At 45.4% G+C, this 23,473-nt stretch overlaps 1 protein-coding gene across 2 annotated transcripts in view; it reads right to left on the reverse strand.

The window, feature by feature from the left end:
- LOC144158390 (ATP-binding cassette sub-family C member 2-like) overlaps nucleotides 1-23,473 on the reverse strand; it is a 147,633-nt gene that overhangs the window by 37,533 nt on the left and 86,627 nt on the right. For both annotated transcript variants that reach the window (XM_077689261.1, XM_077689260.1), the window contains 5 exons: nucleotides 16,199-16,292; nucleotides 14,184-14,377; nucleotides 12,193-12,369; nucleotides 6,403-6,570; nucleotides 2,723-2,901 (listed from right to left, as the gene is read on the reverse strand). In XM_077689261.1, the coding sequence (XP_077545387.1) occupies nucleotides 2,723-2,901; nucleotides 6,403-6,570; nucleotides 12,193-12,369; nucleotides 14,184-14,377; nucleotides 16,199-16,292 (812 nt within the window). The remainder of the gene's footprint in view (nucleotides 1-2,722; nucleotides 2,902-6,402; nucleotides 6,571-12,192; nucleotides 12,370-14,183; nucleotides 14,378-16,198; nucleotides 16,293-23,473) is intronic.

A 23,473-nucleotide genomic window follows, 5' to 3' on the forward strand; every position in this document is an offset into this window, starting at 1 on the left:
TACTAAACTAAGAAGACTGCATGAGGCATCAATATCTATTAAAATAGCTGAGCGATGGCGCCGCGGTACGTTATTTATTCGCCATGGTAACGAAGGAGCCGTAATGATGGCTAAGAAATAGATAACGATACAGTGACCTACACACCTACGGGGCTAGAAGCATGTGTACACACTAAAAGGAATTTTCGCTCGGAGCCCTGCGTAGGGGACATTCTGATGAAACACCTACGTAGCGCTCCGGAAAAACCACGTTTACCAGTACCCCTGCGAAAACACTTGCTCTAGAGGCCAGCCTTACGTGCACATGTTTCTTGCCTCATTTTACAAAGCAAAACTTTCTATGTACGTCAGGCATGAAGAACCTAGTCGGGTCGTTTTTATGCAAGGTGTAGGCATAAAGCAACGCCAGTACCAAACGTGGCTATTTCCGAACGAGCACGGCTGCCTTGTTTAGAGCGAGAACACGTCAGTTCTGGTGAGTGCACATAACTCCGTGCTTGGGGAATGGAACATCTCCTCATGCATCGGAATGGTCACCTGAATGAATCCTGCAACTAGCCTGTCCATTATATTTCACGATTTCAACGTAAGCCCAGTGGCAAGGGGCATTGTCAAACTAGTGTTGGAGACAGTACTTTCCATTAACAGAAACTTCAGCCATCCCAACACATTTTATCGTGGCGAAACGGCGCCTCCGTCAACGTGCCCCCATTTCGGAAACAAAAAACCGACCATGTTGTTCCTAAAGGTTCAAGCTGATTTTGCGATGGCGATGATTTCCTCGGAGCCCCTGAGTAGCGTGTACGAGTAGCGTGACAATTCACACACCCCTTCGTTGAGCACGCGTTTACCGTTTAATTCATTCGGGTCGCCAAATAGTTTAGCTCATTTCAGTAGCGCAAACAAAAAGAGGGGAAAAAAAGATGCACACATGAAGCTTACTACACACCAACAGAGCACTTAACTTTGCACGAATAACCATAGAATGATAACAACAAACAAACAATTGTTCCATAACAGCTACGCGCAATCCAGCACACTCTCAGCTATGTCTCGCGGATGCGTCCTTGTAAGAAGCTTTACTCTTTTTGTGTACGAGTGGTCGAAGGCGTCCACTTACACACACCTGCTGTGATATGTGGATGTGATATCCATGGCCAATCTCTTTATTGGTTTGGCAGTGTCCATATCTTAACTCGCGTGAGGCATCAAATGCTGCGGTGCCCCCACACAGCCTACAATGGTCGGCCAGGTAGGCCCCCGGGGTAAGCGACAATACCACTGTTGGTGCACACATTGGCGGTCCTTTATACACCGTTCAGTCTGTCCTACAAAGCATGTGCAATAGAAGAGTTGGATACGGTAGAATTACCCACCGTTCCAGGTTGCTAACCTAGTGGAAAGTTTTTTAGAGTATGTTGGAGTTCTTTCGTTGCACATGGTGCACATACGGTGCCTAGCAGTGCCGTACCTACAAATGAGTTCAAAATATCCCCAGTTCACTTCTTTTCCACTTTTAAAGACGATAGTCTTTCTTGGGCTACTTAAACCCAGAAATTTTGGTCTGTCTGTATGTCTGTCTGTCTGTCTGTCCGTCTGTCTGTCTGTGACTGGATTCAGCCACCCGGCCAAAAAAAACAATGCCTGCGCAATAGTCTTATATAGTCACAGCTAAATCTACCCGCCTTGGTCCGGTGTAATGTTCATAATTGTCAACATTGTTAAAGAAGAACAAGACATTACGCAAATAGGAGACAACAAATCAATACAGAAGTGATAAATGCAGTGTACCTTTATAAAAATTCAAACATGCTTGACTTTTGCAAAATTAAATACTTCATCAACTGCAGAAAAAGAATTCACTCCGCCGTCGCCTGCCGTCGCCGCGCCACTATAGCTTCTGGCGCCATTTTAAGAAATCAACCGGCAACAGTTACGCAAGGTTCCACTAGATAGTTTCCACGTTGTGCTTGCAACGCACGTGGAGTAGGGAAACGCGGTTCTATAAACGTTGAAGTAGGGTGCCTCGATTGACGCGCGTCTTCGCCGTACGGCAGCGTTCGCATCAAGACACCCGGTTTGGAGCAATGGAACGCGGGAAATTTAAAATGATTTAAGTAAACATTTGGCGTCTTTACCTTGGGAGAAGCGCGACGCAAGAGGAACAACATGAGGGGTGAGCGGTAAAGCGAAGGGAGGCATTTACTTCGCAAAAGCCGATAAAGACTATCGTCTTTTGACGTCATTTGCAACGAAAGGAGCAGATACGCGGCCAATTTTTTTGTATCGATAAATCACTGACTCACTCATCGTATGTACACCACTTGACCCACAGCTCGAACAAAGTGTAAAAATCTCAATACGGTTCAGAACCAATTCTGTCCCCTACATTGCGCATTCATAAGACCAGTTGTCCGTTTTGTGCGAAACAAAAACTAGCCAAAGAATGCATAGTTCTGTGATTCATAGAACTTCGTGCTTTGCAGCGATAGGATGCTATACACGTCATTCAAAGCCTTTTTTCATTCTGCAATGCTCAAAACACTGTCAAAAGTAAGACTACGACTGCCGGCAAAAATCACTGCGTTCTAGAACAATCTTCCGTCACCCCACAAAACATATAATTCACATCTTTCAGTGACCTTAACTTGCTTTGTTATACGTTTTATATATGCAGTCTGAAAAAACTGCAATCTTTAAATATGGGTTTATCTTCAGTCACCTTTTATCATTTGCAGCGGGAGCCGTAGTCGTAAGCCCAAGGTGCAACGTGGTTGGAGCCCGGCTGTCTTTCAACAGGTCGGAGTAGCGGCTGTAGGATACGCCGGTCTTGCCACACATCAGATAGAGCTGATCACAGTCCTTGAGCAGGTACCCTTGGTTTGTCACAAGAAGCCGCGTCTGCGATTGGTTACAAATCACAGGTTTGCACATCTTTTGTATCAGCGTTTGCAATGACCCGTTCGATAGCGATAACAAGACTGGTCGGATGCCATCCCCTCGAATATAATTGGTTGTGCACACAAAATACAGGAATTAAGCACCTGGGCATTGAGTGTTTCTTACCACGAAAGAGTAAAGTGTCATATCCTACACGGTCGTGGTCCCCAGCCGCATGCTAGCGTTATGAACGCTTCACTATGGTACTTGTCTGCATCGGGTACTTGTCTTGTAATGCAGTCGGGGTATGATCAGTGCTTTGCGGCCCTGTTATAGCCCCAGAGAGACGAGTTGTTTAGAAAATTTTTAAATAAACGATTTCAGAAAATATATATCTGCATCTTACTACGTTCCCAAAAAATGAAAGTTGTTTTGACCACGGCAAAAAAAGCCCGTGTCCATGCCAGCCTTCACAAGCTACAAAATTGCGGCAGTTTAGGATGTTTTTCAGTCAGCGGAGCACGAGTCAAGTGAACGCACTCGTTTCCATATTTTAACAATAATAATCGGAGTCATGCTAGCCTAATTTATGGCTAATGCTTTCCTAGTCCGGATATGGCTCATTTTGTTGGCAGCTGCAAATGTTATCTAGCAGCACAAACAAGGGTGCTAGAGGCAAGAGCGTCCTTTGGATTGGCTCCTTCATCACGTTATATTGAACGTAGTTTTTGACAACGCGATCAATTCCAAAACAGAGCGCACAAATCACGCTAGTATAGGCTCCTTAAATTCGTTTACTAAGTGTGTAGATGTAACTTCAACGAAAGCTACAACGAAAGTAAGACTGTAGACGCGTGTGGCTGCCGGCATAGAGGAAGAAGCTGTGCATTAGGTTATCCTTGAAACTTCAAGATAGCGCAGTGGGCACATAAGGTTCTTACCCCAAGGCTGTTAGTGTGACTAAAAGATCTCGAAATTGCTAAGAGCATATTTCACGGTGTCCCGGAAGAGAATTAGTAGAATTAGGAGATATTGGGGCCATGCCAGCGTTGATAGGGTGGGAAAGCTTCGGATTTCTGCTTTTGTTACACCCCTGGGTACTATCCTAATACTCATTCTTAACTTATTTTGATGCTATATATACAAAGCGCTAACAATATTTTCAACTGTTTGTAAAAAATCCCGTGGGGCGCACAATGATTCGCTGGAAAATGTTTAAGCGATGAACCCAAATTACAGCTGGTTTCTTCAGAGAAGAAGAATGAAAGCGTGGGAAATTATTAGAAGTCTGTTCTTCTGTCCCCTAGCGGAACTGAGTGCCGCACAGAGTGCACAATTGGAATTTCTCGGGGCCAAGTATATGTTCTTGTGCAGGAAAAGTTGCTGAGTATTAGGTTAAAAACGTGTCAAGACTACAATCATAAACGTTTGACTGTATGGAGAAGTTTTGCATGGGGAGCTTACGATGTTCTTTCAGCTGTGCTTTAGGTAAAGGTTGAGGTTTGGGTACCACAAATCTGAAACCAAGGATTGAAACTGAGTGGCTGAACCATGAATTTTGGCGAAAACTACTAAAATGGGAACATACGCAGGCGTTGCGGAGCCATGAGATTGGGTTTAGTGTGTAGCTAAATGGTTCGGTGGGCCCAACTTTGGATTTAGGAGGCTGGTAACTGTATTGTGGGTGATTTATGGGCGTGATTCAGTTGTGTATATATACTAGGCGCAGTAACCATTTCCCTAAAAATCTGGTTCAAATTTTTGAAAAGCTCGCAATTTTGGTGCGAGTTGTTGTAATAAAAATGATTTCTGTTTGCCGTTCTAAATGGTAAATTTAGGTGTTCGTTAACATTCGCTCGTTCTAGATGCTAATGTAAGACTGGCATGACTGAAATGTTTTCAGTCAGGGTACATGGTTTCTGATCGCGTTTTCATTTATCCTTAGTACGAATTTATCGCAGTAAATTGTAACTCACTTTAATTCACTTTGCAACACACAGGGTTCAGCTCATGACTTCTCAGCGTTGATTTATCTGCGGTAATTTTATTCTCTCATTTCCATATTTCCTAAACACACTGCGTGCAACATGAACCTTACGTATCGGGATAAATATATCTAAGTAGTTAGTAACATCAAAATTCTTTGTGTTACCTTCTCGCAGAATATCCTATGGTATAACCGCCTTGGTATCGTTGCGATTGAGCTGTAACGCATCCTTGGTATAACGCGCAGGCAGCGCGCCATTTTACTGTTCATTGTAAAGATTATTACTTATAACTCACTTTTTTACTCGCACCTCTCTTCCTTTTGTTTTGAGGTACGTCGACTTATAATAATCTACAGAAGCTGTTTGTTTTCCAGAAAACGTTTGTGCGCACACATTGTAACGCACAGTACTCCTCCATACACTTGAAATATTTGCGCAAGAAATAAGAAGAGTGTGCCCAATGTCGAATAAATGTGACCTTAACAAATAATTACGGAAAATAGGAAAACCTTGCGTACTTTGTCCAAAATAACTAAGACCAAAACTCGTTATACTACCCGCCATAGCGAACCATGGACATTGGTCACTCCACACGCTAATTTTCCAATGGAGAGGTCATCGTTTCGAATAACAACACTGCAAAATATTACGATGCATTGAGTATTGATTTACTTTCTATAAGTTATCAAGAACTTAGGGAGTTCTACATCTTCCACCCCTAACAGTAAATGAAAGGTCTGTGTAGACTGTGGGTCTTAATTTTTCTGATTGTTTTCTCGATTGGCGTGGTTGTTCTGATTTCGTTTGTTCAACGCAAAAACTGTGCATTTTTATTGTTTTCTAAAGCAAAAGAGTGTGTGTCGTTCATTAGTGGCATATTGATACGTGTTTTTCTAGTGTATATGTGTATTGTGATAAGTGTTTTCCACGTTTGTTATTTCTCATGTGTCCTGAATCGTGGGTGTAATTTATTTTTTCATTTTTTATATAACTGCTTGTTTCTGACTCGCGTTGCTATGCCTATTTCAAGCTGCTTCTTCCGGCAGCTTTTACCCAGAGTCTGCTCCATCATTTGATGGGAAGTTAGGCACTATATATGCCCCGTATTGCTCAGAGTCGGCCTGTATATTCAACCCCGTGAAGAACATGCAACCCAGGATAAAATATATATGTAGTTTTGGTTCGGCGCAATGAAATGCCCGCAATGTCTCCCCTCTAGTATTCAGAGAAGAATGTCTTCACAACTTCGTTGTATAAAAAGACGATGACACAGGGCTAATGTAGATATTTCGCACCTTTCTTTTACACATAATTTTTATACACTTGTTTGCATACTATTAACCCCTACTCTTATTCGGGTGTTTTAAAATATTTGTAGAAATGACGGTTTAACAAGTTCTGGAAAATATGACAGCGCAGTTTATCAGTACAGATTTATTGAAAAAACGCTTCTAAATTTGTCGAGATCAGTCATGTTTTTGACTGTGTTTTTGAAATCAATACTTTTAAGAGACACGTGTGTGTTATTACCGACCTTATTTTTCAGCAGACCGTTGCTCCCGATGAGCCTTCTGTAGACGCGAGATCCAACCGTCGGGTCCAGGGCACTGAGGGGATCGTCCAGGACGTATATACTGCACTCGTGGTACGCCGCCCTCGCTAGAGAAACGCGTTGCTTCTGACCTCCGCTCAAGTTGTGGCCCTGTGACATGACGACAGTGTTTTGGCCGTAAACGTTATTCCCTTCTACTGATTTGTTTTAAAAAGGGAAGCTATCAGTTTAATTTGTGCGTTCTCCCTGTTCAAACAATTACACTGGCCATTCACGGCATACCACATACACCAGAGTTCTTCGATTTCTTTCCTTGTCTCCACAAGTACGGAGTCATTTCCGACCCAAAACCACCTTTCGACCTCAAATAAATGGGTCGTTACGTGTCACGCATTAACAACAAGTTGAATAAACAGTCTTGGGTGTGGAGCCATCCAAGGTTTTTATCAGTCGGCTACCTCGGCTTTCGAATATTGACGTGAATCAGTTGTTCCGCCAATTTACCCGGATAATTTCTACGGGAAAAATGGTAATCTAACACTGCACCTTTCAAAATTCTACCGTTGAGGCCATCTACGTGATGCCCAGACCCCTATCCCTCCCTTACCGTGCCGGAGGCTCTTTTGGACATACCCAATTGAATGCCCTTCTTACTCCTTCCCGCCACTTTTTATAGCTATCAAGCCAAACTCTCCTGTTTTAACGGTTCCTCCTCCCATAGTGATTTACCCCGTTCCCTCTACAAACGCCTGGTGAGGTAACTTTCCAACCTCTCAACTTCTCGTTCCCTTACTATCTCGCTCGCCGTACATGGCTCCAAGAACGGTGCCTGCTTGTCAACCACGTGGTCGACAGGCTCAGCCGGCAATTCTTCCCGAATGATTTTTGTACTATTGCTACTCTCCTTCACCGTCCCGCTTTGCTCCGTGATGATGCATCAAAATAATCGAAAAGAGCCTTTTTGTTTGGAACTCAGTGCGAGCGCTCTGCGCTGCCAAGCGTGCGACCGTCGAGCCCTTGAGCACGAGGCCAATTTCACGTTAACAAGGTAACACCTGGGATTCCAGCGGAGTGGACACTCGAGATCCCTGTTAACCGGTGAGATTCAAGGGTTTGGGTGAGTTGGCTTTTCTGCTTTGGTTTCACGACAAGATAGACAAGTAGCCTTAGAACGCAATGGTACGAATGCATCCCTACTTTACAGGAGCGGCCACTGTTAAAGGTAACACGAAGTGCCACGACGGGCGCCACAGGGATATTGCGGCACATACACAATCGATCCCAGGGGCGCAGCCCTATGGCAGAGGTAGCTGCGCGTCGTCTGCGACGGATACTCCCACTTTGCGGCACGAGACGAAATTACACAATCCACTCAGCCACTGTGCTTATACAGAACGCATTCCAAGTGAGTTATCAAAGCACGCATTGCAGCAGACAGAGAAATGTAAATAAGGCTTTCCCTTCTGCAGGGTCATTTTCGTTAAAGAGTGTCGTGTTCAGCATTTTATCAGTGAAAAGACACGAAAAGTCACGCGGCAAACAATCTTGATTTGGTAATTCCGTGCTTCTGATTTATTATAAGGCAAATTAAAAATATTTAAAATGTTTTGGCGCGTCTTGCATGCCTGTCTCGATAGCTCCGTTTTAATACTTTTGCCAAACGCCAGGGTGCGGTGCTTTGGTAGAAGAGCGCGCGCGACGAAGTGAGACAGACAGACAGACAGAAAAACTTTGTTTCGGTTAATGCCATTCAGGTCGCGCTTGTAGCCGGTCGTATCCACTCACCAGCGACCTCCTCAGCCCTGTCGATTAGCTGGACCTGAAGGTCCAGATCGGAGCTGCGAAGCGCGGCCTTCTAGTGCTCCTCAGTGGTGATTAGTGGGAACGGATTTTGGGGGCATGCGCATATTATGTGGGATAGGGTGGCGTATTCACCGCACAGGTGGCAGGCTGCAGTTGGGTAGAGACTTCGGTGTACGTGGGTAAGTCGGGCTGGGTTGGGGAAAGTGTTTGTTTGTAGCAAACGCCAAATGTCAGCTTTCCGGTTATCTAATTGCTGGTCCGCCGGTGGGTAGATCCGGCGGGAGAGACGGTAGTGTGTGGTGATATCATTAAATGTGACCAGGCGATCCCTCGCAGGCCGCGCCCCGTGATAGGGATAGAGATTAGGCCCTGCCCGGATCGTGAGCCCTCAGACGTGTTCGTGGGCCGTCTCGTTTCCCTCGAGGCCAGAATGTGCGGGTGCCCAGGTCAAGTGAATTGTGTGGCCTGGGGATATGGGTGGACATTTTCCCAGAATTGTGAGTGCCACTCGCGATAATCGGCCAGTGGCGAAATTTCGAATTTCGGTGTTTGAATCACAAATGATTGTCTTGGGGGTGGGATTCCCTATTAAGGCTAAGGCTATGGCCGCCTCTTCCGCCGTTTCTGAGTGGGTGGCTCGTATAATGGCCGAGTTTAGAAGTCTTTTAGAGAGGTCCGTTACAGCGACTGCGTATGCATCATGGTGCCTGTATTCTGCTGCGTCCACATAGATGGTATTTGGGTTACTGCTGTGTATTTTGTGGAGTGCTTCAGTCCGTTTTTTTCTCCTGGCTATATGATGTTCGGGGTGCATGTTGCGTGGTAGTGGTTTTATTATTAGCCTTGCGTGGATGAGTGGTGGTATAGGATAGAGGTGTGTGTAGTTTGTGTGGTGTCCAATAGAGAACTCTTGGAGTATGTGTCTCCCTGCGGATGATCGTGATAGTCTTTCGTACTGGCTCTTTAAGTGGGCCTCGATAAGTTCGCTGACTCTATTGTGGAGGCCTATGCCGGAACCGTGGCAGGTGACGGCCAGTTGTCTCGGCCTCTGCTACTAATTGTGCATGTGCCGCAAGATTCCCGCAGCGTCCGTCGTGGCGCTCCCTGTTACATCCAACAGTCGGCGCGCCTGTAGAGTACCTAGGGGCGAAATCTGACATTGCCATGTAAAAATTACACGTATTTCCACCGGAAAAGCAATACCTGTCATTAATCGCTTCCTTGCTGCACGAGTGTTGTTATGCACAAGGCAGGCACAGTAAGGACTTACTATGAGCTGTGTGATCATAATAAGGACGTGAAATGCGTGTTGTGACAATGCGCCTGTTCTCAAGCAAGAAACATACCCTTAGCACCAGTGCTCTTCCCTACGCTTCTCTTTACTGACATGTTTGCCTATACAAATATCCTCCCTTTCACGCATATTTGCCACACTTTGAGATATGCCGAGATATTTGAGATGACCCAGAAAATACTTGCCGTGTAGTCCAATGTTAAAGGGACACCGAAGTGAATTTGTCAAGCTCCCGTCTTTGCTTGCACTGTGTAGACTGGCTCAAATTAGCACACTTTTCATCGTTTATCCGGTTGACAAATCGGTAAATATTTTACAAAGCGCGAAAGAAGAAAAACTACCATGCGCGGTTTGCGGCGGCCGCACAAACTAAGCTGTGACGCTGGGAGGAGGGGGCGCCGTGATTGGACGATGCCCAAGGTTAGCAATCAAACAAGTTTCGGTTTCGGTTTCGGTCTGTAAAACAACAGGTTTGACATTCGATCGCGTCGTTTGATGGGCGTTCTCAATATCCCAGTTATCGTAGTACCGCGCTTCTGCCATGTTGTCGGCTGTAAAACGCATAAGATAAGCCTCCCAGGACGGCTTGGAATCGTAGCATTCACTATCTTAGGCCTAAGCAGTGCATGAACGCCCTCCGCGTCCCCGCAGACGCTCAAATGCATGCGCTTTTCCCCCATATTTGGAGCTTGCCTCGCTCATGCCTGTATCGCAAAAAGCGTGTTCGCACCATGCCAAGGGTCTGTTGATTCTGGCCTGTGCCCACTGCCCGCAAGCAGTCGATGCTTATGGCAACAGCACGCCAACGAAAACTCGCTAGCGCGGCAATGCCAGCCTGCGTGAGTTCTGTGGACTAGTTCGTGGAGCAATTAACGTAGCGGCCCAAATAAAGGTGAACTCAGTATAGAAAACATCGGCGAAAAACGAAAAAGTTAACTCATAAAAAAAAAGCATGTACCCGCGGCGATTCGAACTTGTGACTGGCAAAACACTTGCGATGACATACCCAACACCCCAGACGAAGACGACTAGGCCACAGGCGGGCGCTGGCGGCGATGGAAAAGATAAGGTATGTAATGTATAACCAGTTTACACTTTTATTTCGTTTTAGTATTTCAAGCAGCTTAGGTGACTATTTGTTGTATTGCGCTCGTGCAGTGAGCGTCCCCCGAGTTTCCACAATAGCTCACGTCAGAGTCCTTCGATGCTTTGAACGACTCTGCTCACGTCTAGCAATTGCATTTCGTAGACGGGAAAGCGTTCGCAGATGCGTAGTCGTGCTGCTGACCGCTCTGCTTGTTCGCCCAGCGCAAAAAAGTGCTTCCCGCACCCTAGTTTTACGCTGTACGGTAAAAATATCAGTTGATTTTATTTCCTTAGTACCTATATTGACTTCGCTCACTCTTCTCACATTCAAGAGGCCTTATATTTTCCTACTGGCGTACCAGTCAGCGAAGCGTCGCATGTGCGCTTGTGCAGCGCTTGTGTGAAGCGACCTTGACTTGGAGCTAGATACAGTGTACAAACTAACGAAGTAAATAAAGGCGCATTCTTCCATTCCCAAACGTGTTGTGGCTTAGTTTTAACTGATCGAGCGAATTGCGACGACCCGTTGGTGGCCGGCGGACTAAACGGTGGGCCGGCTGACTCGTTCGCGGAAGGTCGGCGAGCCGTGCAGTAGCGCAGCCAATTGTCAGCTCCTCTCCTGCTGACGTCACACGAAAACGCCACAGAAAATGGGCGAGCGTAAAGAGAGGAGGACAACATTTTCGAATTGATTTTTCTACTAAATAAATTCGCGTAAACGCGCACAGAGTGGTCGAAACAGGGGCCAGGGACTCCGGACTACAGTTTGCGCTCGTAATCCCGCATTGTTTACAAATCACTTCAGTGTCCCTTTAAGATATCCCAGGTTCAGTGGAAGTGATTCGAAGAGTGTTGCAGGGAACCCTTAAGTCACTCTAAATTGCGTTCACCAACTCAAATATTTTCTAAGTAAAGAAAAACGCAAGCTAAACTCTACTCTACTAAGCTAAACAGAGTAAAAATGTCGTAAAAGCATGCTGTATATTTTAAAAGCTTAAGTCCTTTAATATGTAAAAAGTAACCAGGAAATGCCAGGAAATGTTCGTTAGCTCAAACAGAAAAAACAATATGAATGCATGAAGGGAGATAACTTCAAAATAGACGAACGTCGCTGTACTTCTGCGCCAAAAAAACTACCGGAACGAATCGTTTGTTTAATCTAACAACGCGAGTAAAAGAGTTTGCAAAGCCGGAAAAATTAACAAGCTTAGAATACAGCGCATATTTTCCCTAGCTCTTAACTAAGGCTTCCGCTGCCACAGAGGAGCATGACTGTAGCGGGAAATTCAGTGTGGCCCAAATAATCATCTTGCTGTTCATATCAACATCAGTGTAAGGGTAGGGCGACTATTTTCCTGGTAAATACTTTCAGCGAAATTAAGCAATCGAATCTGTATTGATTACTGCATCCGTTACTGCTTTATTTCCACACCTGTGACACTCGAAACACTGTGCAGAATTCTAGTTTACCAGAGCAAATGGAACCTATGTGGTAAAAAAATTTTAAAAAATTATTCGGGGAAATTACGACAGAGTAACCCATGCCACGCCTCTCCTACTTCCTTAAGGGACAATGTAAGCCCACTCACCCTCTCTCCAATCTCCGTCAAGTCCCCGGCGGGTAATGTGGCAATGTCCTTGAACAGGTCACAGACATCAAGGACTCGTCTGTAGAGCCCGGGGTCGTACTCTTTACCAAAAAGAATGTTGTCGCGGAGCGTCGCGTTAAACACCGTTGCTACTTGAGGAACATAACCGATGTTTCCCTGTAAGCACAAAACATTATCTGTTTGCTGTACATTTCCACATGAACAAGGCTGAAGAAGGAAAAAGGCGAAGATGGGGTCATTCCGGAGAAGATTAGCAGGATAAAAAATTCCCAGGACACCTCTACTAACGAGAAACATGGGAAGGGGTGAAGCGTGCAGTGTGCAATTGTATTCTTTGTCAACGTAGTTTCCGGTGCATAAGCCGCGTTTTTTTTCTGTAATTTTCGTTGGTGCGTCTTCTCTACCGGTGCGACCTATGCATGAAATAAATCCGGTTCGCGGCGGCCGCGCGTGGCCAGTGCACGTTAAGAGACACAGCTGTATGGTCTAAATTAATCCGAAGCCCAACGCTAGGGCATTTCGCATAGCCCATATGTCGCTTAGGGACGTTAAACCAAAGAATTTGCGGCTTTTTCCAGTCACAAACAATAATAATGGCCTGCGACAACCGCGAGCCACTTCCTGCATGCGCAGTAACTACAGTTCGAAATAAATTCAAAGTAACATCAAACTAAGTTGACAAAACAAAATGCAGCTTATAAATGGTTAGAGATTTACTCTGAATGAGGTAAAAGGTAGACGTGCTGCTAATTTTTAAAATAACAGCTTGCGGATAAGTTTCGATTTTCGGATCGCTTCCGTTCGCGTCACTTCCGTCTGCCATGACACCTTTATTGTGTTGATATACGACCGCACGCAAGAGACGCGCGACGTTTGGAGAAGTGGCCAAATGGGGCTCCGACTCTTGGGACTCCAATTCTACAAAAGCAGTTGCAGCCAGGTTCATAAAGGCCGCGATGAGGCGGTCCGCGAGTGGTGACCATGTTGGCAAAGAAGACTTCTGTGAGTCGGAAGACGAAAGCGATGTGCCGGCTGAACTCCCACTTGAAGTTCCTTAATTATTTGTTAGCAAGTCGCAGGAAGAATAATTCGATGGTTTTTCTAAACGCCGTATGTAGGTACATGCCATCTCTTTGTATCAATAAACCATTTTTGAGAAGTTAGTTCTGCCTAGACTTTGGATGGTATATGCACGTGTCTAGCCCTGTTTACCGGGGGATGCGTTCGTAGGCGGCGGCCGCCGCAACCATGTACTTTCGCCGCACTTTCTAACCTAGGTTTGCGAACGCAGGTGGGATGTCTTATCTGCAGCTCAAACGGTCGTGCAGCTGTTATCAGCAGCCGTGACTCTGGCCGCGCCGGTACATTGACCCCATGGATTAAACACACAGCAATCACACTTAAGATGTGTTTTGTTTACTGCAATTAAGGGGTCCGTTTCCTTGCAACCATCTGAGAGTGTACCAAGAGTTTGGAATTTACTGATATTATCAAGAAACATACCCGCCGGGGTAGGTTTTAATTGGCCGCATTTAAAAGTTGCAGGAAATAGCAAAAATTAAACCATGTTTTATACAACGGCACTCGAATCTTAAATTCAGGTGGATCTGCACCGGGATCTCATTTCTTGGAAAGCTGAGTTTTCAAGCCGACTAATTGAGATCAGAAGAAAATAGCCGTAGCAAAATGTTACTAGTCGCGGCTGAAAAACAGGACTGTTCTCATAAATGGCGGCTTCATTAGTCACTAACGAAACCCACGTCGGAAAGAATAAACATTACTAAGGGTTCCACAGCTTGAGCCATAGTCACCTCCAGTCTTCTGGGGCGTATTGCGTATTACGCCTACAAAAATAAAGCAACACATAGTACTGCTGCGTCGAAGCTTTGTATTGCGGGGAAACAATGCCGAATCCACTGTGCTGTGAAACATTTATTGCTGAGCTCCTCATTAGCGCATGCAGCACTCACGCGTATGCGGACGGAGCCGTCAGTTCGGTGCAGGTCTCCCAAGATGGCGGCGAGTAGTGTGGACTTGCCGCTTCCCACGAACCCTACGATCGCCACGAGAGAGCCTGGAGTCACGCTCAGATTGATTCCTTTGAGAGCCGGAGCGCTGTCATCACTTGATCTCGTGAAGGTGCAGTCTTGTAGGTACACCTCACCTGGACAGCGGTGCAGGTTGGTTACAACAGCGGAATTTTATTTCAACCGAGGGGATCACTGTGGCCTAAAGGCAGAAGCCGCAGTAGATACCTTCTGAGACGCTTAGGCTTTTTAACTTCCCCATGAGGGTCAAGACATTTCTGATCAGCTGGCCATTGTTGAATTCGGTTTATATTTAAAAGAGCATTTTTTATGTAAGGAAAACAACGATTCCTATTACAAAGAGAGGGCGCCCATTAAGGTTAAAAACTGACAGTTGTGTAAGCTACGGCGGATATCATAGCACTAAAGTTTCAACTTCGAAGCAAGGACCTTCCAATCATTTTGTTTATTCAAACGTGTGGTGATTGACCGTCGGGAAATGTATGTTTTTTGCTTGCAACTCACCTTGTCCGGGCTGTACAAAAGGGCAAGTTTTCAACTTCATAATTCCTCCTCCCGCATTATTGAGAATTGCATACGCTACACAAGTTTCGGCAGATGCAGTGATTTTAATGAAATAAACGGAAAAGCGTTGGCACAAGGAATGAATACCAAAAATGTTTCCCGGAACATATGGTCGTAACTTTCATAAACAAAAAAAAGGTATGATTCCCTCGGGCGTTTAGAGGTAGTTCTCTGTACCAACTCTCAATGTTTTTTTTTTCTTGGATGCTCAGAACGTTTCTCTTTTTGTTTTCGCTAGAGTTGCTATTCTACTCACGTTGTAGAGAATAAGTCTGTAATAGAGAAAATGCAAACTATTTCCGAAGAGAAAACCGCGAAACAGCATTGAATAGTGCATTCAGAGAAACTGACGAGTGAATACATTTATGAGACTATAAAGAAACTCGTACAGAAAAGAGACATTCACAGGCAGTCACCTGTTTGCAACTGATTTGAGGCGATGAGGATTGCTTCCTATCCAAAGATTCCTTACGTATAGCTAATGCCCGGCCGCTTTTCATCCCGCCAGCTGTGCCAAAAGGTGCAGGGAAATAAATAGGATTTAAGAACAGCGGTGCTGTCACTTCTTTGGCGTCAGAGAACGCACTAACAATTATGCAGACGTCGTAAATGATACCTCACATACTTCAAAGCAAAAGAACGGAGGTCTCTCTTCATAGTCGAAATCTGCTTTTATGGGCAAGGCGCATGGTAATCGCCTGTGTGAAATGTATGCGCAGCAGTCTTCCTGACGACAGTATAGCCGTGCGCGTGTTCTTACAGGTAATAGAGAAATACCGGTTCCTTATGAAGTAGCTCATGAACAATTGCTTCTACCGGCTGAAATTCTGCCACTATGAGTGTTGATTCTTTATTGTAGTTATAATAGGCTGCAGAAGAATTACAGAGATCATATTATTATTCCTACCACTCGGTTCGGGGTGCTTTCTCTGTTTTACAGTGGTAAAACAAGATTATACATTTGAAGTAAAACACCAAACCTCAGCAGTATTGGGTCTTTTTGTGCGATTTGGCATTCCAAACTATGCGATGTGTTGTCCATTAACCAAGCAGCAATCATGCCTAATGGTACGGAGGCAACAACACATAAAATATCACGACTTTGTCATTTATTATAAATGCTATGAAATATGGCGGTGTTTGCGAAAACAGAACATTTTAACTTTTTCGCCGTTGAGTCAATGAATTTGAGATACTACCTGTAGAGGTCACACTACATAGATATATAACCCGAAGAAACCAAAGCGTCTGCCAACATTGAGAGTAATAAAAATCTTTACCGCGCGACCCTACAACCACCCGATGAGATATAAAGCGTCGCCAGTGTTTGGCAAGATCTTATGGACAAACACGAATGAGACGGAAACTCATACCTTTTTCACCACAAGAATCAGCTGTTTCCACTTCGTCCTCTATAGCTTCTTCAGCTGTGCACAGAGTTATCACCCGGTTGGCTGAGATTCCCGTCTGACACAAAAAAGGCAGACCATTCAGGTTCAACCACAGTCAATATGACAACAGTACGAGGCTGTCTTCGTTTAGGCTAAGGTTTCAAGGTGAAAAGTCGTTAGTACTTTTGGGAGGCACACACGATCGTAAAAAAAAGTGCGTGAGCCTTCGAGCGTGAGTCTGGGATAGCTTATCAAGTACGAATAGCAATGTGGGAGGAACTTAGAAGGAGTTCTCTGAGAGAGCGAGGTGCAGTAGACTTTGGGAAAAGAAAACAGTAGGCTTAGGTTTCAAGGTGAAAAGTCGTTAGTATTTTTGGGAGGCACACACGATCGTAAAAAAAGTGCGTGAGCCTTCGATCGTGAGTCTGGGATAGCTTATCAAGTACGAATAGCAATGTGGGAGGAACTTAGAAGGAGTTCTCTGAGAGAGCGAGGTGCAGTAGACTTTGGGAAAAGAAAACAGTTATGCCAAAGGAAGATAGGTTGCCACCGTGTGTGCAATACAAGCAGGTGATTGAGGCGAACAAGGTGGTGATGGCAATGACTAGAGCACGGGACGAGCTTAGAATGCTGGCGGCTATGGATAGAGAGTGGAACGATCGTTGGATGGAGCTGTCCAGGAGGCACATCTTGCAGTGAACGTTCTACGGAGCGTTCTTGAAGTTCTACGGAAAGTTCGAAAACAAATAAACGGGGTGCTCCTGGGAATGGCTAGCGATCGGAAACAGCTTCGCAGGGTGATGTTGAGGGTACTGGCAAAGTGGTGACGAGCGCGACAATGAAGTTAAACAGAACATTCGAGAGGATCAACAGAAATTCATACGGAATTTTGCAGTCACTTTGTGGGAAATTCTTAAACATTCCAGTATTTTTATACGTGCACTCATATGCAAGTTGTCGCGTATTTTGAGGACCTTCTCACAGCGTACAGTTTAAATATTTACTTTGGGAGGGAGACCGAAAAGGAGCTTTATGTTGTACTGCTGGGGTAATGGTGAAATAATGCCTAACATCAGTCTTGTAAGCAGGAAATGTTAAACTAGCCCTGCAAGTGCCCTAGAAAAACAATTTTTCTATTTTTAGAAGTGATAAGAAATTTTAAACCTTTTCCTGGCAATTAACATGCTCGTATCCAGGCAATATTAGCCTTCTGACTTCTTGGCACTCGATATGAACAGCGCGTGAGTACGCCATTCTCGCGCCCCCTAGAACGCAAAATTGCATATACACGCCCTAAAACAAAGCCTTGTGTTGTACTAGATGGTAGCCATGCATTTCGCTTCTGGATTTTGTTTGGCCACCGATGCAAGGATTCCTTGTATACATGGACTGTCATCACTGTCTCACTGACTCATGTTTGCGTCTTGTGCCTTTTCGCCAGTTCATTATCTTTGTAATAATATTTCTCCGAATTCTTCGTGAGCATTCTTTGTTACTTTATTTTATCTTGGGGGTTTAACTCGCTGAAATTACCCGTGGGCCATCGGGAACGGCACAGTGGACTGCCCTGGAAAAATTTTTACCACCTCGGAATCTTCAGCCTGCGCCTCAATCTCGACACTCGGGCGTTTTTCGTGTCGCCTTCATCCGAAAAGAAGCCACCGCGGCCGGCATCGGACCCGCGCAATACGTTTCCTTAGCCGCTGAGCCGCCGTGGTTGGTTTTCTCGCTTCATTTATGTTCGTCTCTGCGCTGCTTTGGAATGATCGAAATTGTGACGTCCCCGCATTTCGGATTCTATGTGGCGCCACCACATGGCTTTACCAATGACTTTGAAGAAGCGCGGTGATTTGTAAGCAGCACCAGCACGTATGCAAAGCCAATGTTTTCCGTAATAAGTATGGACCAACTAAACTCACGTGTGAGCATCGCCGTACCTAAATAAGGGTGTTATGGAGGTGTAACGAGTGTCTAGGCCCTCGCAAAAGCTCCTCAGGAGAGTGGGAAACGCCGGTGACTTTGAAGAGATTACTCCGTCTCCACAGCAGAATGTGACAGCTTACTCAATTAGTACGACGTACGCAGCTCAAGCTGCGTAAGCATGAGATTCTATTAAGTAGAGTAAAAGACTGTTGTTCATGTGCTGAGAGTTCCGTGCGGATGCGTCGTTTTTGCAGGTGCTGAGACTAAATACCAGAGTGTGGTAGGTAATGAAAAGGACAATGGCACAGCATCGTCTGCAATCACACACCTATTCGGTAAATTCTCGAAAGCTCGCTTTCGAAGTAGGCAAACCACTTTCACGCGCTCTCAGAGAAATGCAAACCGCAAATGGAATACTTTCCAATCAAAACACGTTTTTCGGAGGACTCCTGCAATCCAATATATCTATTGTTGAACACCCCACCAAGGTTGGCATTGTCGCCTTTCCTTGGTGGCTGTTTAAACCGGCATTTTATTCTTTTGTGAAGCGCTTGGGGTGTTTTTTTTTTGTGGGGGAAGCCATGTATCTCGTTTACGCAGGTCCTCCTTCGCTACCACGGCACGAATGGAGCTGTGTTTAGTGTTGCAAACTTGCGCTATTTTTTGCCACCCACAACGCCCTGAATGAGGCCCCTTACCATCGACCACAGGCACTGAAGCGAGGGAAAATGTTCTTGCACGGCCTTTTCCGAATTATCGCCTGCGTGGCCGTCGAGGTTTCCCAATGCGTGGAGACCAGCTCTGGCAACATTAAAACTGTTGACGAGGCCCACAAAAAGCGGAACGGTTTTTAAAACATCCGACGGGCTTGTGGCCTGGCAGCTTCCTTCGTCACGAACTCTACGGCGTTGCCTCAAAAGTTTTTAGCAAAGTCTGCTTTGGGACTTCTTTTCAACAGATAAACAACGTTTTGCAGCGAAGCCGTATATGGCTAGGATCTGAGTTTTCTCTTCTGAAGACGCCTATTTAACAGCCGTCGCGAACTATCTTCTCCTTCCCACCACCAACGCCTCTTTCACAACTACTAAGTCAGAAGCTACCACGGATGCCCCTTTCAAAGGTGGCGCAGTGGGATGATACTGGCGCTCGCATTATTATCAGCAGTCGCACTTTAAGCTGTCATAAAATGGACGCGTGTCATTGGCCTATAGTAAGAAGAGCGGGAATTAAAGGAGAGTCACGGGGAGGAGCAGCGATAATGGGTTTGAAAATAACCGAATGCCGCTGCCGCGGAACGTGCAGGCGCCGCCGTTGCCACCTGAAGTTCAACCTTGTCGAGCAGCTACGAATCCCGTCCAAATGAGGAGCAACTTGTCCGCATAGAATGACAACGTGATCCAATAAGGATAATATATCAATTCAGTAGAGCAGAAGGACATCATGAAAATGCCGCATAGCTACAACTTTTTTTGTGTTTGCTTCTTCATGGGTACCCGCAGCAATGTTTTGGCCGGCGTCCTGACCGCCTCAGCAGCGGACATCACTTGTTGCTAGTTTATGCGGGGACGTGGGTGGGTCATGCACGCAGAGTCAGGCTTCACGCGCTCAAAGCGGGCATACCAATTCTTCTGATTGTAAATTTAAATGTGGACACCTAACGGCCCGATTCGGACTGAATACCGTATCCTTGGTCGAGCGGTTTGGGTAAGTGCATTGCAGAGACAGTAAGATGCCGACGACACGTGGGGGAAACGGACAGCCCTATCTTTGACCACCAGCATAAAGGTCTAATGCTTTCAAGTTTGATTCAGCTAATTGACAGGAAAGTATGCTCAATCACGAGTTAGATACCAACCTGTCTTTTTACGTGCACTCTTTGGACTGCACACAACTTCGCTGGTTATCCTTCACAGAGCGGAAGGGCACTCATTTTTTCACAAGCTGTGTCCTACCTAAAAATTTATCTTGCACCGTGGGATGATGCAACGCTAACTACTTTCTAAGAGGAGCTGGACGATAGCCTAGAGGAAAAACTACATCGCATAAAATTTAATTTTCTCTGCAAAGCAGAGCATTTGTTCACGCGTGGGATTGCACTACTCTGAACGCCGGCTGGAAGTGCGATGTTTGTGATAACACTTTTTGTAACGTAAGCAATGACGCAAGCGGACTTTGCTGCTGTCTGCTCAATCTGCGGAGCGAGAAACAAAAACATTGTAAACCGCCGGATAGAACAGTAAGAGTTATTATAAAGATACTTTCACTTCACCTAAACCAGTCAACTTGGCGGTACCTTCTGAAGATGCCTGCCAATACGCGTGCCAATATGCGTGCCAATAATGTGCTGTCTGTCTCGATTAAGGCTGTATGGCTGATGCAGATGACACAATAAAATGTTAACTGCTTTGGGCTCTGCTTTGGGCTCTCTTTGCACAGTTGGCATTGTTCGAGATCGTCTGCGCAGATTTCTGTGGCTCTTCTGTGGCTCTTCAATGCCTCTTCGGGTGCTTTCAGCTGCGCTTCAGTCGAACGTTTCATCACAGATGATGACGGCAGAGAAGGCACACGTGCTGCCTTGGCCAGATGTTGCAGTTAAATGGAGCAGGACCCATATGCGCATGCAGCAGCATGAAAATGTATCGGCGGCACCGTCGAGTTAGAGTAAACACGGTGAATGTACGTGCCTATTTCTGATACGAAGCCCCCACAAGGAAGTAAACGCCGAGCTCCGGCAGCGAGCTAGAGATAGAGATGTGTAATTTTACCTATGCAGCTGCCACGGAACGAATTAAAAAGGCAATGAGCATTTCAAGCTTGATACGGGGAGCTTTCTACAAATGTTTAGAGCTGCTTCTCTTTGATTCTCGCCGTATGCGAAGAGAAAAATATATTTTTGTTAGTGTTGTTATAACTTCAACAGTGTGGAATACAAGTCGCAAATAACATTCAAAGACGTGATACTTGTAAACTTTTTCCAGCAGACGAAAAAATAAATAAGGAAACGGCCACGCATGGCAATCTCCACCACAGTTGACAAAATAGAACTAGCAGAGCTTTCGAAGTTAATCAATAGGCCTAAAACAGCCGATATACGGAAGTATAATATCAATAGGAATGAGCACGGTGTAATAACGGAGGCAGCCTGAAAGAAGTGAACGGGCGTCTAGGCACAGGCAAAGTCAGATGTGTGTACTGGAAGATAAGCCAGGCAATACCATCACAAATATGGATAAAATACGTATAAAAGCCAAGGAGTTTAATAGAGACCTGTACAGTAACCGTGACATACAGGACAATAACAAACGAGGAAGTAGTTTAGAGGAGGTAGACAATTTACCTGTAACCGAAGAAGAAGAAAACAGCTTTAAAAGAAATGCAAGGGGGCAGAGGACATGGTGAGGATCCCATAACAGCAGAACTCTTCATGGATAGCGGGGAAAGTGTGCTAGGCGAACCTGTATAGGCAATGCCTATCGATCGCGGGTGTACCGTAATCTAGAAAGAAAGGGAACTCATCTTAATCGATAATATAGTTGGCATGACGGACTTGAAAAATTACGGGTCGATAAGCTTACTGTCAGTCGTCAACAATGTACTGACCGAGGTAATTGTTAGCACGATTTCTGCCACCTAACCCAATAAATGAGCCGGGTTTCCTAAAGGCTATTCAACAATGGACCGTATTCACACGATCAATCAGGTGATGGCGAAATACGCGGAGTATATTCAACCCATATATATATATATATATGGCCTTCGCAGATTATAAGAAAGCATCTGATTCTGTCGATACCTCAGCAGTAATGTGGGCATTGCGGAATCTGAGAGTAGAAGGGCATTGCGTAAGAATACTTGATGGTATCTACAATGAGTTCACAGCTATGATATTCCTCGATAAGGAGAGCAGTAAAATACTTATGAGGGAGGACGTCAGAAGGAGACAAAATCTGTCCAATAGTATTCACAACATGCTTACAAGAGGTATTAGAACATTGCATTGGGAACAGCTGGGCGTAAGAGTTAACAGAAATACCTCAATAACCTGATATTTGATGATGACGTTCTCTTGCTAAGTACCTCTGGAGACGAATTGCAAAGTATGATTGCCACACTGGAAAAGCAGGCTAGAATCATAGACCTCAAAATGATACTACAAAAAATTAAGGTAATGCTTAATCACTTCGGCAGAGCACCGCGGTTTGAGATAGATGGTGAGGCAGTTCAAGTGTAGGCGAATATATCTTCCTAGGAAAAGTGCAACTCCGGATCCCTACCATGAGGATGAGATAATAAAGGATAAAAATGAGGTGGAGTGCATTTGGCACGCGTTCTGAGGTAATGAATGGCAGTCTCTTTGTGTCCCTGAAGAGGAAAATGTATAACAGCGGCATCTTGCCGGTGCTCAGCTACGGTGCGGAAACTTGGAGGCTCACTCAAAGGGTTCAACTAAATCTGGGGGCAACTGAGCGAGCAATGGAACAGAAGATGGTAGGTGTAACGTTGGGGATACGAAGAGAGCGAAATTGGTCGGAGAACAAACGAGTGTTAAGGACGTATTAGTAGAAATGAAGAACAGAACGCGTGGGCAGGTGATGTAATGAGAAGAACAGGGTGGGCAGGCGGTGAAATGCGAAGGAAGGATAACCGTTATTCATTAAGGATAACAGAGTGGATGCCGTGGGAACGCAAGTGTAGGAGAGTGCGGCAGAAACTTATGTGGGCTGATTAGGTCACGACGTTTGTGGGGATAAATTGGTCGCCGTTAGCACAGCACCAATATAATTGGCAATTTATGGGAGATGCTTTTGCCCTGCAGCGGGCGTATACAAGATGAAGATGATGATGATACTGTGTGGCCTTAGCGGTTAGTTTAGTGCGGGAACACTATGATGGTGAGGCGCAACAAATCCTTGCTCGTCCTCGGGTCCCTTCTCGTCCCATTTGAAGCTCACGTATCGTGACAGGGGGCGCTTATCACAAAAGCCGCATATGGCGCTCCTGCGCCGTGCTCATTCGACCACCGTGGTTTACTTGCCTCTATGAAGAATGCTCTCTAGCAGCCGCAGTCATTACCCGTAAATGTAATCAACAAACAGTCATTCCTTCAGGCTCTGACACCTCGAGGTGACCCCAGTGCATTCCGCACCTAACCGGAGCAGACGAAATGCTCCTGAAGACGTTTTTTAAGAACACCTGTGTAACGCTAAGGACTATAAGCAAGTATATTAACCGCAAAACACCTTCCCCTATTTCCACCATCAGCAGACGTAAACCGCCTGATTGGCACTGCCCCAAAATTTCGCGTATTGCTACAATAACTCCTTCTAGCCATGA

This window comes from Haemaphysalis longicornis, unplaced genomic scaffold (assembly GCF_048455015.1).
Source record: "Haemaphysalis longicornis isolate Haplotype H1 unplaced genomic scaffold, Haemaphysalis longicornis Haplotype H1 scaffold_10, whole genome shotgun sequence".
Taxonomy (NCBI): Eukaryota; Metazoa; Arthropoda; class Arachnida; order Ixodida; family Ixodidae; genus Haemaphysalis; species Haemaphysalis longicornis.